The 15,139-nt window shown below is 52.8% G+C and overlaps 2 protein-coding genes across 4 annotated transcripts in view; one reads left to right on the top strand and one right to left on the bottom strand.

The window, feature by feature from the left end:
* The window catches only part of ABCC2 (ATP binding cassette subfamily C member 2), a 70,770-nt gene extending 67,003 nt beyond the window's left edge, over nucleotides 1-3,767 (top strand). Inside the window, exons 31-32 of the mRNA XM_029059301.1 lie at nucleotides 1,438-1,632; nucleotides 2,152-3,767. Coding sequence (XP_028915134.1) covers nucleotides 1,438-1,632; nucleotides 2,152-2,281 — 325 coding nt within the window. The 3' untranslated portion in view covers nucleotides 2,282-3,767. The remainder of the gene's footprint in view (nucleotides 1-1,437; nucleotides 1,633-2,151) is intronic.
* A 486-nt stretch (nucleotides 3,768-4,253) lies between these two features.
* The window catches only part of LOC100089875 (dynamin binding protein), a 129,551-nt gene continuing 118,665 nt past the window's right edge, over nucleotides 4,254-15,139 (bottom strand). For all 3 annotated transcript variants that reach the window (XM_029059297.2, XM_039911599.1, XM_029059299.2), the window contains 5 exons: nucleotides 13,738-14,070; nucleotides 12,128-12,307; nucleotides 7,474-7,672; nucleotides 6,117-6,658; nucleotides 4,254-5,860 (listed from right to left, as the gene is read on the bottom strand). In XM_029059297.2, coding sequence (XP_028915130.1) covers nucleotides 5,675-5,860; nucleotides 6,117-6,658; nucleotides 7,474-7,672; nucleotides 12,128-12,307; nucleotides 13,738-14,070 — 1,440 coding nt within the window. In that variant the 3' untranslated portion in view covers nucleotides 4,254-5,674. The remainder of the gene's footprint in view (nucleotides 5,861-6,116; nucleotides 6,659-7,473; nucleotides 7,673-12,127; nucleotides 12,308-13,737; nucleotides 14,071-15,139) is intronic.

The raw sequence follows: 15,139 nt of genomic DNA, 5'->3' as shown, positions 1-15,139 counted from the left end.
ACCTTGGGCAAGTCACTTCATTTCTATGTGCCTCAGTTTCCTCATCTGTAAAACAGGGATTCAATGCCTGTTCTCTCTCCCTTAGGTTGTGAGCCCCATGTGGAATAATAATGTTGGTATTTGTAAAGCGCTTACTATGTGCAAAGCACTGCTCTAAGCGCTGGGGAGGAAACAAAGTGATCAGGTTGTCCCACGTGGGGCTCACGGTCTTAATCCCCATTTTACAGATGAGGTAACTGAGGCACGGAGAAGTGAAGAGCCTTGCCCAAAGTCACACAGCTGACAAACGGCAGAGCCGGGATTAGAACCCATGACCTCTGACTCCCAAGCCCGGGCTCTTTCCACCGAGCCACGCATGTGGAACGGGGACTGTGTCCTACCCATTAACTTGTATCTACCCCAACACTTAGAACACATAGTAGGTGCTTAACAAATGTCATAATAATGATAATAGCATCGCTCACAGGGTTAGGGAGTGCCCCGCAGCCCTGGATGGCATACTCGCGGGTGATGCCCAGTGAAGAGGGCATGGTTGCCTGCCTGCAGATGCCACTGCTCCTTTCTCTGTGGGACCTCAGGTGTGAGCTTTATCTAGTCAGCGCCGCCTTCTTCAACCAGCCATGCCAAACTGGATTGTTCACACTGGGGGTACATCAGAGGCCACCCAGTGGGCTGTGGTCCACCTCCCTCTAGTCAGCCAGTGTACAGCTTTTTTTTCTTTAAAGGGTATTTGTTAAGCTCCTACTATATGCCAGCCACTGTTTTAAGCGCTGGGGTATATATGAGGTAAATCAGGTTGGACAGTCCATGTCCTATATGGGGCTCACAGTCTTAAACCTCATTTTACAGATGAGGCACAGAGAAGTAAAGTGACTTACCCAAGGTCACACAGCAGACAAGTGGTGGAGCCCGCATTAGAATCCAGGTCCTTATGACTCCCAGGCCCGCACACTAGGCCAAGCTGCTTCTAACATCCTTTCCCAGGTTGGGAGGAGGAAGGGGAGAGAATTCCTTCTTGTTGGCTTTAAATACCGAGTCTCTTTACCGCCAAGAGATTGCTTACCTTTAAGTCTTGTTTGAGTTCTCCATTCTGGGTCTCTCTGCCCAGGGGAGGGCTCTAAACAGGCCCTTCAAAATGAGGTTGCAAAGCCCTTGTCCAGGAGCTCTTTCTCCTTGAGGCCTTTCCCTACAGAGCTCTGGGGGACCTGGGGAACAGCTCTCAGCCTTTGGGGGCCACGTTTGCTTGCAGAGAATCAAGGACAGCCCCTTGGCTCTCAGGCTCGCCAGTTCACACTAGGGGCTAGCTGAGCAACTGAGGCGATAGGAAATTCCGGGGTCTCTGAGCTGTAACGAGGCCCTGCCAAAGGGTCCAGGGATTCTCAGTCCAGGCCTGAGCCGCTAATCCTCACCTCGGTTGTGTCTTGGCGCCGGCTGCAGCGTGGGGCAGAGGCAGCTGCTGTGCCTGGGCCGGGCTCTGCTCCGCAAATCCAAGATCCTCATCATGGACGAGGCCACGGCCGCGGTGGACCTGGAGACGGACCACCTCATTCAGATGACCATCCAGAGCGAGTTCTCCAACTGCACGGTGCTCACCATCGCCCATCGGCTCCACACCATCATGGAGAGTGACAGGTGGGTTGTGGGCAGGTGGCTGGGACGGGGAGCGGGGCACGAGGGAAGGTGTCGGGGGATGAGACGGATGTGGGAATCAGGCTCCAGGTGGGAGTTTTCTACCATCCTTAGGTGAAGAGGATCTGTTCCCACTCGGTCAGTGTGGCTTAGTGGATAGAGCCCGGGCTTGGGAGTCAGAAAGACCTGGGTTCTAATCCCGGCTCCGCCGTATGTCTGCTGTGTGACCTTGGGCAGGTCACTTCACTTCTCGGGGCCTGAGTTACCTCATCTGTAAAATGGAGATGAAAAGTTTGTCTCACGTGGGACAGGGGGTGTGTCCAACCTGATTAAATTGCATCTACTCCACTGCTTAGAACAGTGCTTGGCACGTAAGTGCTTAACAAATACCATCATTATTAATCGTAATTATTATAGTTGGGGACCTGGGGACTTGAGGGGTGGGACACTAGGAGCTGAGACTCTCTCCCCTCCAGCCCCAGCTTCCGGCTCTCCAACGCTCCTTTTCTCCCTTGCCTGCAGGGTGATGGTGCTGGACAGTGGGAAGATTGTGGAATTCAACAGCCCCATGGAGTTGCTCCAGCAGCCCGGCCTTTTTTACTCTATGGCCAAGGACGCTGGCATTGAGATTCCGTCGGACACAGCACTGTAACCCTACGGTGCCAGCGGGGAGACGGAGCACAGCTCCCGGCCCAGAGGAGGAAGCGGTTGGGCCTGGTAGGGTCCCCGTTTGTGCCCCATCGGCCCAACGCTTTCTTCCCTGAGGATATTTTCACTGGTCCCACTCCACTTGGAATTGGTAAGGGACCCTACAGCCGAAATGTACAATCTTTGCACTTGACGTGTGCCCCAGTTAAGAGCACACAGGTCCAGAACAGGCAAGGAGAATTGGAAGAGGATTAGCCGCAAGGCTAAGCAGAACACTGTGGGAACAGGGCTGTACGTCTGGAACGGGGCTGTATGTCTCAGCTTCTTTCTTTGTGATGGAGGGGACGATCCATGCTAACCTCTTCCCCAGAAAACTTAGGGCATTCACAAGTGATCTCGAAGCAGCAGCCCACAAGAAAATGACGTTTCCAACCTCCCTCCCTTTTCAAGCTAGCAGCCTAGGCAAGGTCCCTTTCCCAAGACCTTCATCTAGCCTTTCACCTGGCAGGATTGAATTTAAGGCAGATGAAACCGCATCTAAGAAAATTACCCCTCGATTCCCAAACCCTACCCACTCCCGTTGCTCCTCCCACAGCATCTCCCCCAAAGGGCAGCCACAATCACGCTACATGTTCCGCTTCATTATCCAGAAGGCCCCGCTGGGTCACCTTCATCCAGGGTGAGAGGAGTAAACCCCTCATCTAAGGCTGAGATGGCAGTGGCATGGCAGAGACCGCCCAACTCCCCGGACCTCGGCCCTGCTGGCCAAGTGCATTGGAGGGTCTGCCAGGGGATGGCTAGAAATCTGTCACCCAGCCGCCTGGGAAATCCCATCATCGTCCTGGAACTGCCACTGCTGACAGCCGGTAGCCCCCCCCGACCCCAGCTGAACCGTTGGGGTGGGGGGGGCGGGCAGCGGAGCAGGAGGTAATTTCCTTCCCCACCCTAATTCTTTAATCCACTTCTTTCTCACCCCATCCCCGTCCCGTAATCTGGAATCAACAGTCTTTTGTGAGACCTTGTCGTAACTGCTAGGGAGGATATCTAAAGATCGGGCAATTGGCAGGGGTTTAGGAAGAGACACAACGGTAAAAAGCATTTACTGGAGTTGGGATGGAGTTACAGCCCGAAGGCTGTGGCTGGGGCAGAGAGAAAAGGGACAGGTTCCTTCAGGACTGGATCTAGAGGATGCAAAGGCCATAGAGGATAAGGCAGGGCAGGCCCCTGCCCTCCTGTGGGATTCCAAAGGCTTCACAACTTACAGGGGCAGAGAAGCAACGGTTCTGTCTTCATGCATTCGTGGAGTTGAAACCAAGTTAGGAGCTCAAGCCCCGGGCAGCCCTTACTCCACGAAAGGCTGAATTATCCATGTCGTTCTCAGGTCCCCAGTGCCCCAAGGTTACAGAAACAAGTAAGGGGCCAAAGCTCTGTCCCTATGCCAGCTGAATAGTAGAACAAATGGACAATTAAAGGTTATGGAGATCGTTGTATTCTCTGCTCTCAAACACCTACTCATTGGCCCCTCAGCACCCGGGGGAGCTGGGTGGGGGTTGGGGGAGACTATGGAGTGGGAGATGGTAGTTGGATGCTCTTGGCCCTGCTAAGGCCCAGCCTCTGGGATTGGCCTGAGGTACCGTGACGATCCGAGCTCCGTTCTGTGAAACGAAGCTGCAGGGGGGTGAGTCTAAGCTGCTGAAAATCTTCTGCTACAACACTCTGGTGTCTTTATGGATCTCTCTGCCCCCCACCCTTCCCCCCACAGTCCCCCTAACGTAGGGGTCCATTTAACCACATTTTCCCCATCTGGTCCGGCACCCAATATCATGACGACGATGACGACATCTGCTGGGCATCACCTTCCCTCTTCAACTCTACTGCCGAAGACATCCTTTGGTTAGCCAGCACCTGGTGGGATGTTCCCTCAGCGGCTCTGATGACAGAGGCAGAGACCTGGGGCCCATGAAATTCACTCACGGTCATCTGTAGAAACACTTTATTTACAAAAGTAGGAATGCAGCATGAATAACTCTGCCTTTAAAACACAATCCTCAAGGAAAGGGTTAAGGCGAGCCCTTGCTCGGTTCACCTCCCTGGGTTGGGGAGGAATAAAGGAAACCCCTGCCTGGCCACGGAGAGGTTTCCTGGAAGAGGGACAAAATCGAGACAGTGGCTCCACGAGGGGGAGTGGGACAGAGTCGGACTTCCGCAAAGGATTCCCGAAGCCGCCGTTCCGCATCCCTCCTTTAGAGTCCCGAGACTGGCCCACAGCTCCAGAGGGATACCCACAGCCAGGGAAATGAGCAGCGGCTATCCGAATCCTTCCGGAGGGACCGTCTTCGGTTTTTAGGCCGAGGGATGGGAAAGTCCTTCAAAAGACCCGGGCAGGAGTTCTGGTCTCCCCCGGGGACAAAGAGGAGGGAAATGGGCACACAAAGGGGCTCGATGACCCTGGCGAAACCCCAATTCAACTCAGATGGGAGAGTCAGCGACTCCTGCACACTGGGGATGGGAGTCGGGCACGGTTAACTCGGTCCACCCCAACTCCGACCTAGATCCACATTCTTAGAGGAGAACGTGCCAGGGCCGACAGGTAATACGTGGGGAGAAGGGTGTGGAAGGGTTTTTCTCCCACGGAGGGTCTCCGAGGGCACGCGCACTGTGGCAGGAGGCAGGAACGCTCCCATTCCTGCCCTGCCCGGGGGGAGGTGGTGTGGGGGAAGGAAATGTTGGGGGGTGGTTAGGGAGGGGAGCAGCTGTGTTTGGTGCCTGACCCTGAGTCCTGCGGAAGGACCAAGGATAGGTTCGGTGGAGAAGGGGAGTGAACAACAACGCTCGCTGGTGCACTTGCCAGATGCTTGGGAGCATTTCAAAGTAGGGGAGCTAAGAAACGGCAGGTCAGAGGGAAAGGGTGACAAGGTTCTGGGCCTGAGTCTTCCGGGGTCACTACCATCTGTACGGAGTAAACGACAACTACCCTGAGAGGGACCAAAGCCCGGGGCACCCAGCTCACTCCGTCCACCTCCGCTTCTTCTCATCAGGGGTGGCCGGAGGAGCTGGGGGATGGGAAGACCAAAGCTCATCTCTGAAACGGTAATACTATCTTCTCCACGCTGGGCATCTCCCCACTGCGTAGATTTTGTTACCGGCCCTTCCCGTGATTGGACCAGCATCCTCTAAGTTTGGTGACTAGAACCGGGGTCTAACCCAGACTGAGGCATACATGACAGAACCCCCTCACCCCCACCCGCCCCGTGGAGCGGCCATCTGCTCGTCTGGGGACAGTGGGGCAGGCCCTCCCCACTCTCCCCTCCGACGCCAGGCCAGCCAGGCTCCCAGAGCCCCGCCTGTCACAGTCCACAAGTTAAGGCACCAGGGTGGGGTGGAGGGTCCGGCCAGCTCACGTGTATTCAGTCTTGCGGATGTAATTGGACGGGACGTAGCCTCTCCGCCCATCCACTTCAGCCAGCCACCACTCTCGGTTTCCCGTGACGTCTTTGAACGCTAGGATTCTGAGTCTCTGATTGGCTGACACGCTCAGCTCATTCGGGCCCCGAGCCTTGAAGGTGTACACGGCAAAATAGACCTGCAGAGGTTACAAGGATGAGTTCGGAGATGAGTTCTCTCCAGCCCGTGAAGAAGGTAACTTAGAGGTCGCCTTTCACCAGTAGGGACTTGGAACAAGTGGCTACTGGACTGGAAATTGTCACAACCACTCAAGAGCGCCAGAGGAACTAATCACAGGAGGCTTATTCTCACCTTCTGCCCCTCCCAGGTCTCCTTGACCCCCACTGATGCTGCCCACAGCCAGCCCCTGACCGAGGAAGAAAGGCAGTACTCACCTGGTTGCCCAGCGCCTCTCCAAGCTCCAGCTTCTCGTCTGGGTCTTCCAAAGAGGGGGGCCTCTTAGAACACCCCTTGGAGAGGTCTCCGGCCGGCCCACTCCTCCGGGGGCCCGGGTGGCCGGCTGGTTCAGAGGGGCAGTGCCGGCGGTGGCCGCGCGGGTCAGCGTCCCCCCTGGCCGGATCCACGGAGCGGCACGACCCGGGCTGGGAGGGGGAATCCGTGTCTGTGGGGCATCTGGAGAGGTTTCCCTCGGGAAGAGCCGGGTTGGAGGAAGCACAGAGCTCTCCTTGGCCAGATGCCTGTGCAGAAGAGGAATCTTGAGGTGACTTCTGGAGGGAGCCTGAGGTGAAGGTCACAGTCATGTTGCTGGGGAGGAAGGTCAAGGTGCTGCTGCTGTTTTGCCGGGAGAATTTCGGCGAGGAGGAGGAGTTGCTGGGCTCTGACTCGGTGGAGGAGTGGCTGCCGACCGAGGCATCCGAGTGACTCCGGCGAGGGTTGTAGGGCTTCAGGAAGGAGCTGTACACAAACCCTTTGGTAACTAGGGAGAGAAAGCATAAGCGTTACGAGGTCTAGGGACCTAGCGAGAAGAGTATGGGGAAGGAGGGCCAGGGATTACTAGCCAAAAAAGGAAAAGTGAAATCACTGGGGAGTCACTTGGTCAAGACCAGTGAAAACCTAGTTCCCCGCAATGCCATGGAGTGGGCAGACTGGAGTCACGTGGCGCATTCAGTGTCGTGGATTAGGGATGAAGCACCAACTAGGGAAAAACGCTCAAGATGAGAGTAACTAATACAACTAAAAGGTTTGGGACTTGGCTTCTTGGAGGAAAGACTACAGAAACGAACTCAATAATGACCTTTGCAAGCAAACTGGGAAATATTATGAAAGGGATTTAATAATAATAATAATAATAATAATAATGTTGGTATTTGTTAAGCGCTTACTATGTGCCGAGCACTGTTCTAAGCGCTGGGGTAGACACAGGGGAATCAGGTTGTCCCACGTGGGGCTCACAGTCTTCATCCCCATTTTACAGACGAGGGAACTGAGGCACAGAGAATTTAAGTGACTTGCCCACAGTCACACAGCTGACAAGTGGCAGAGCTGGGATTCGACATCGGGGTGACTTAGATTTATCTAAGAGAGGACTGGCTAGACTGCAGTCCTGCCTAGAGGCAGAGGATTAGACGAGATGATATAGTCACGTCTCTGCTAGTCCTAGGATTCTCCGAGGCTGACTGTACTGTTGCCGATTTGCCCGGGACCCCAAGCAGATCCTAGAACGGTCCACACCACCCACCCTTTAGCCTTGGTCAGGCCCTTGCCCCAGCGCGGCATCCCCCAGACCCCTACCTCCATTGTCAATCAGCCATCGATTCTGGCTGCCCATGGGATCCTTCTTTTTGATCACGCCCACCAGGTCTCCTTCCAGGAGAGAGACATCCAGGTCTTGAGCAGCATTGAAGTTACGGTCGACCTGGAAGAGTTTCTCAGGCGGGTATCTCGCCAAAAGGTTGGCCCGGAGCTCATCCGACTGTAACATATGGCTGGGCTGAAAGACAACACCGCAGGCCTGGTCACCAGCACTCTCAACGCATTTCCACGCCAGCCCCATGGCTTCCCCATTTCCCCATTCTAGGGAGGAAAGACAAGGCCAGCGGTGGCCACTCACTGCTCCTGGAAATCCTATCGGAGACAGGCAGACCACCGCTCTGGGAATTCTCAAACCAGGGCACATTTGGACACCCCTGAGTACGCAATAATGGCTCTAGGCAAGGGATTTGCCCACCTGGCTCAAGTTTTTCCACCTGTGAAATGGGAAGAATAAAACAGACCCTCCGCAGAAGGAAAAATGAGGGAAATGCTGTAGATTTAAGGAAGTCGTTCGTTCCCTGCAGTAGAGTGATTCTTTTCTGCACAAAAATCAGGCAGTAAAGTATCTTACAGCGGACTAATCGCCACCCAGGAGACCTTTAGGACAAGAGATCAGCTGACTTCCTTCTCACCGGTGGGATCGGGTCCGCTGGGTGGAGGGTATTTGCTTTTCAGAGAAGGGCAAAAGACAAGCTGGTAAAATAGTAAGAGGAGACTCAGAATCACACATGAAAGGAGGCAGAGTAGGGACAGGAATTCCTTTCTCTCACCTCAAAGCTCCTGGTAACCTTGAGAGTCAACACAACAGTATACTCGCACTAGGAAAACCTCCCTAATGGCCTGGGGACCCCATGAGGGACAGGGACTATAAACTTAATCCAATTATCTTGTATCTATCCCTGTGCTCGATATGGTGCTTTGGCACTTAGGAAGTGCTTAATGGATACCATCCTTACTAATTCTTTTTATTCTTAAGGGGAACTAAATGAAGCTACTAATAATGGGACACTCAATCAATCAATGACATTTATTGAGCCCTTACCATGTGCAGAGCATTGTACTAAACCCTTGGGAGAGTGCAGTGCAAGAATTGGTAGACACAATCCCTGCCCCACAAGGAGCTTACAGTCTAGAGGGGGAGACAGACATTAATGTACATTTCAGAAAAAGAAACTGGAGAGTATAAGTACCTAAGTGTTGGGGCTGAGGGTGGAGTGAATATCAGAGTTGGTGCAGAAAGGCAGGTGAGCAAAAGGGTGAAATGAGGGCTTAGTCTGGGAAGGACTCTTGGAAGAGATGTGATTTTAGGAGGGTTTTGAAGTTGGGGAGAGTGATGGTCCATTAGATATGAAGAGGGAGAAATGGGAGGGAGTTCCAGATCAGAGGGAGGATATGGGCAAGAAGTCAGTGGTGAGATAGACGAGCTAGACAGTGAGGAGGTTGGTGTTACAGGAGTGAAGTATTGGGCTGTCTTGTAAGTAGATCAGTGAAGTACGGTAGGAGGGAAACATCATCTAACAAAGCTCACCTCCTCCAGGAGGCTTTTCTGGACTAAGCTCCCCTTTTTCTTCTGCTCCTCTTCCCCATCATCCCGACTCCCTCCTTTTGCTCTACCCCCCTCTCCGCCCCCACAGCACTTGTGTATATATGTACATATTTATAATTATAATTCTATTTATTTTTATTAATTCTATTCTATAATGAATTATATAATTCTATTTATTTACAATGATGCTACTGATGCCTCTTTACTTGCTTTGATGTCTGTCTCTCCCTTCTAGACTGCGAGCCCGTTGTGGGTCGGGATTGTCTCTATTTGTTGCTGAACTGCACTTCCCAGGAGTTTAGTACCGTACACAATAAGCACTCAATAAATACGACTGAATGAATGAATCTGACCGAATGCCTTAAAATTGATGGTAAGGAGTTTCTGTTTGATGTGCGGGTGGATGAGCAACTATTAGAAGTTTCTGAGCAGTGGGAAGACAATGACTGAAAGGTTTTTTTAGAAAAATGACCTGAGCAGCAGAGCGAAATATGGCCTGGAGTGGGAAGAGGCAAGATGCAGGGACGTCAATGAGGAAGCTGACGCAGTAGTCAAGGATCAGTGTGCTTGGATCAGCGAGATGGCAGTTTGGATGGAGAGGAAAGGGCGGATTCTAGAGATGTTGCGACGGTAAAGCTGATGGGATTTGATGACCATGAATATGTACATTGTATGAGAGGGATGAGTTGCGGATAATACCGAGGTCCAGGAGACAGGGAGGATGCTGGTTCTGTCTAAAGTGATAGGAAAGTCAGGGGGAGAACAGGGTTTGGGTTAGAAGATTGTAAGCTCATTGTGGGCAGGAATATCTACCAACTCTGTTGTACTGTTCTCTCCCAAGCACTTAGTACAAGTGCTTTGCATATAGTAAGCGCTCAGTAAATATCATTGATGATGACGATGAAGATGAGGAGTTCTGCTTTGGACATGTTAAGTTTGAGGTGTCAAGCAGGACTCCAAGTAGAGATGTCCTGGGGAGGGGGGGGAATGCAAGATGGCAGAGAAGGAGAAAGGTCAGGGCTGGAGAGGTAGTTTGGGAATCATCTGTGGGGAGACAGTAATAATAATAATAATGTTGGCATTTGTTAAGCGCTTACTATGTGCCGAGCACTGTTCTAAGCGCTGGGGTAGACATAGGGGAATCAGGTTGTCCCACGTGGGGCTTACAGTCTTAATCCCCATTTTACAGATGAGGGAACTGAGGCCCAGAGAAGTTAAGTGACTTGCCCACAGTCACACAGCCGACAAGTGGCAGAGCTGGGATTCGAACTCATGAGCCCTGACTCCAAAGCCCATGCTCTTTCCACTGAGCCACGCTGCTTCTCCAGTACTTGAAGCCATCGTAGCGAATTCATTCTCCAAATGAGGGTATAATCGGAGAATAGAAGGGAATCTAGAATTGAACCTTGAGAGACCGACACAGAGGACGGGAGGCTGAGGAGTCTGCCAAAGAGGCTGAGTAGAAGCAGACAGAGAGATAAGAGGAAAACCAGGAAAGGACGGGGGTCAGTGAAGCCAAGGTTACATAATGTTTCCAGGAGAAAGGGTGGTCCACAATGTCGAAGGCAGCTGAGCGGTTGAGGAGGATTAGCATGGAATGGTAGCTGTTGGATTTAGCAAGAAGGTGACCTTAGGGATGTTTCTGTGAAGTGAAGGGGGTGGAAGGGGTCAAGGAGAGGAAGTACAGCAGCAGGTGAACAGAACTAACTCAAGGAGTTTGGAAATAATAACAGTAATAATAATGGTATTTGTTAAGTACTTACATATGCCAGGCACTGTATTAAGCGCTGGGGTGGATACAAGCAAATCTAGTTGGACACAGTCTCAATCCCCATTTTCCAGATAGGTAACTGAAGCCCAGAGGAGTGAAGTGACTTGCCCAAGGCCACACAGCAGACAAGTGGCGGAGATGGGATTAGAGCCCATAACCTTCTGATTCCCAGGTCTGTACTCTATCCACTAGACCATGCTGCTTCTCCCAGTTGGAGGAAGATGGGCCAATAATTAGAGGGTGCCATGGAGTATAGGAAAGGTTTGAAAGCAGCAGGGAAGGAACTATTGGAAAGTGAGTGGTTGAAGATTGAGGTCAGGGAAGGAAGAAGGGAGGAGGCAAGTGTTTTGATAAAATGTAAAGGAAAGGGGTTGGAGGCTTCAGTGGAGAGGGAAGAAGTGGAGAGGAAGTGGGAGACCTTCTGATGAGATGCTGCCGGGAAGGATGGGAAGGTTGAAGAGGGGGCGGGAGACACGGACTGGAGAGGAGCAGGGGAGATTTGATCGATGGTGCATGTGGCCAGGTCATTATGAGCATGAAACTGGGCGGGGATGAACAGGGGTTTGTGGAGGGAGTTAAACGTCTGAAACAGCTGTGCAGACAAGGGGCATGGGGGTCAATAAGGTTGCGAGGCGGAGGAGAGTTAAAGCAGGGAAGGGTGAGTTTGAGATAGAATAGGTTGGCCTGGTCTCTGGATTTTCACCTGCAGCACTGCTCAGATCATATATAAGAATGGAGGAAGTCTACTGAGAAGCTGATACAGGGCTGCGGGTTGGTGGTACGGGACTGGTGGAGGGTTAGGGGAGTGAGGGATTTGAGTTCAGTGGAGAAGGAGGTGTTGAGGGCGTGGATCTGTGTACCAAGAGAAGGCAGGCTGTGTATGGAGACCAAATGGAGTATGATGATATGGAAAATTGGAGGGTCAAAAGATTGGAGGTCTATATGGGACAGCGGGACAGATTTGCAGGGAGGGGGTCTGTGGGTCAGAAGGCAGGTGAAGAGGTTGTGGACAGAGGGTGGAATTTCAGAGTTGGAGGTGTTGGACTAGAGATGATTAGAGATGATGAGGTAGAGTGTGTGTCCAAGTTGGTGAATGGGTGAGGTGGGGTGGAGCAGGCAATTGGTAGAATTGAGTAGCGAGAGGAAGCGGGCAGCAGAAAGTTTGTTGGGAACAGTCACATTCTGAGGTCTCCAAGGATCAGCGCAGGGACAAAGAAAGAGAGCAGGAATGTCCCAAGACCTAGCAGGACTAGCTCAATCCACAGAAGATGGGGGTGATGCCCAGACCCGCGGCTCAGCAGGCGCCGTCTACTCACCAGGCCCAGGAGGGGTTTCCGGGCAGACTGGCGCTCCGCCGTCCTCCTCTCGAAGGGCCTTTTGGCAGCCGGCAAACTCTCGGGGAAGAAGGTGAACACCTGGAGCTGCTGGAGGACTCGGCTGTGCTCCTCCTGGAAGACGGCGATGAGGTTCCCCTCTCGGCCAGCGGCCTTCAGCAGCTGGAGGTGGGCCCAGGCCCAAGAGGAGAAACAGCACGAGGTTCAGGGGCGGGCCAGACCTGGGAACCAGCAGCCCCGTCCAAACCTACTGTGGGCAGAGCCGGAGAGCCACCCTGAGCCTGCTGCAGCCCTGGGGCTGGACCCCCATCCAGAGCACATCCGTGGCCAGCTTCAGCAGCTGCTCCAGGAGACGAGAAGTGGCAGGGAAGCTGGAGGAAGCTATTAATTTCTTCTTGCCTCCAAAGACTCGGCTATTAATAATAATAATGATAATGGTGGTATTTGTTAAGCACTTACTATATGCAAGGCACTGTTCTAAGCACTGGGGGGATACAGGGCGATCAGATTGTTCCACATGGGGCTCACAGTTCAAATCCCCATTTTACAGATGAGATAACTGAGGCACAGAGAAGTTAAGTGACTTGCCCAAAGTAACACAGCTGGCAAGCGGCAGAGCCCGTATTAGAAACCATGACCTCTGACTTCCAAGCCCAGGCTCTTTCCGCTGAGCCACGCCGCTTCTCTGGTTTGACCCAAGACTAGTCTTATTATTATAGTATTTCTCAGTACTTATTCTGTGTAAAGCACTATTCTAAGCGCTGGGTAGATACAAGATAATTAGGTTGGACACAGTCCCAGACCCACACGGGTCTCACAAGAGAAGCAGCATGGTCTAGTGGATAATAATAACTGTTATGGTATTTGTTAAATGCTTACCATGTGCCAAGCACTGTGGTAAATGCTGGGGTAGATATAAGGTAATCAGGTTTTCCCACAAGGGCCTCACAGTCTTCATCCCCGTTTTCCAGATGAGGTAACTGAGGCACCGAGAAGTGAAGTGACTTCCCCAAAGTCACACAATTGACAAATTGCTTTTTCCACTAAGCCACGCTGCTTCTCTGAGCGGGGCTGATAGAGTGCAGGCCTGGGAGTCAGAAGGTCGTGGGTTCTAATCCCGGCTCCACCACTTGACTGCTGTGTTACCTCGAATAAGTCACTACACTTCTCAATGCCTCAGTTCCCTCATCTGTGAAATGAGGACTAAGACTATGAGCCCAATGTGGGAGGAGGATTGGGTACAACCCGATTACCTTGTATCTACCGCAGAGCTTAGAACAGCACCTGCCACATAATAAGCACTTAACAAAAGCCACCATTATTATCTAAGTAGGATGGAAAACAGGCAATGGATTTTACAGATGAGGTAACTGAGGCGCAGAGAAGTGAAGTGACTTGCCCAATATCACACACCGCAGACGACTAGAGGAGCCGGGATTAGAACCCAGGCTCTCCGACTCCTAAGTCCGTGGTCTTTCCACTAGGCCACGTTGCTTTTCAAGTCTTACCTGGCTCCCTCCTCCTTCTCCTTTTCCCCGCCCATCCCCATCGCTCCGTCAGCCTCCCCCCAGGAGGGAAGGAGGGAGGCTCACCGAGACCAGGGGCCGCAGCTCCTCCAGGGCGCGGCGCACAAAGTCGCAGTGGGCCGCAGCGTAGCCCCGGATGCAGCTGGTGAAGAGGCTCTGGGCGTAGTGCCGGAACTTGGGGAGCTCATCCAGCAGCTGGGCATTCAGGGCCTCGTAGTTGTTCCGGGCCGACTGCAGCTCCTCCAGGGTCCGCTTGTCCTTCAGCTTCTCGGCCCGCTCGGTGCAGTTGTGGAAGTCCAGCAGCTTGTCGAAACGCTTCTGCACCAGCTTGTGGGGCCCCGTGAACATGCTCAGCAGCTGGCTCAGGGGAGAGATGACCAGACGCTCTGTCCTCTCTTTCTGTGGGTGGGAGGGAGAACCGTTCCTTGGGGACCATCTGGGCAGCCAGTTTCCTGCCCCTCCGAGGGAGCTGGAACCCCGCTAAACCCACCGGACTCCGTCTCCGGCCCCCGTTTCCCTGGTGGGAGATTTCCTCCCACGTCTCTTCGCACCAGCACTATTCCAGGTTCACAAGACGGTCTGTAAACTGCCCCATCCTCAGTTTGTAGCTGAGCAGCAGCATGGCCTGGTGGCCAGCGCACAGGGCTGGGAGTGAGAGGACCTGGGTTCTAATCCCTGCTTTGCCACTTGCCTGCTGTGTAACTGTGGGCAAGTCCTCTTACTTCTCTGGGCCTCAGTTTCCTCATCTGTAAAATGGGGATTCAATACCTGTTCTCACTACCACTTCGACTGCAAGCCTCATGTGGGAAAAGGACTATATCCAAACTAATTACCTCGTGTCTACCCCAGTGCTTGGTACAGTGCTTGGCAATTTAGTAAGAATTTAGACAGTTGTTATTATTGTATTATTTACCCCCGTGGCCCTGCTCTTGACCAATCCAGCTCATCATGAGTTTTGCTAGTCACATGGATTGCTAACCAGACTACACTACAGTGGACTGCAGCACCCATCTGCCCCTCTTATAAACGAGGTTTAGCTAACCTGCCTGTGGACCTGAGTTTGGCCGAGATTTAAGTTGTGCCATAACCCTGCTGCATTGTAAATCCCGTTCTGACGATGTGACATCTACTCACAGTAACGTGGGTGAAGTTTCTACCAGTACAGAGGGTGGTTCTGGATAGGTGGGCTTTGAGACTGACAGCTGTCTTACCGGCATCCTTAGTCCCTGAGCTGGAGGCAACTTTTCCACACTCGCCTGGGGGTCTATGCCCCTTAGCTAGCCTCAGCATACTTCACGGCTAGCTGAGGGAGGCCACCCAGAGTCACGGCTAGCTGAGGGAGGCCACCCAGAGTCCTATATCCCTAACAAGAAGTCCCACCTTGCTCTCCCTTGGACCCAGACAGGTCTGCTCCTTCCACGACATTCGCAGGTGCTTCTAGGGCAGCTGTTGAGCTTCACTTTTCCAC

This window comes from Ornithorhynchus anatinus, chromosome 3 (genome assembly GCF_004115215.2).
Source record: "Ornithorhynchus anatinus isolate Pmale09 chromosome 3, mOrnAna1.pri.v4, whole genome shotgun sequence".
NCBI classification, from domain to species: Eukaryota; Metazoa; Chordata; class Mammalia; order Monotremata; family Ornithorhynchidae; genus Ornithorhynchus; species Ornithorhynchus anatinus.
Note: the sequence above shows the minus strand (reverse complement) of the source record. Positions and strands in the feature narration are given on the sequence as shown.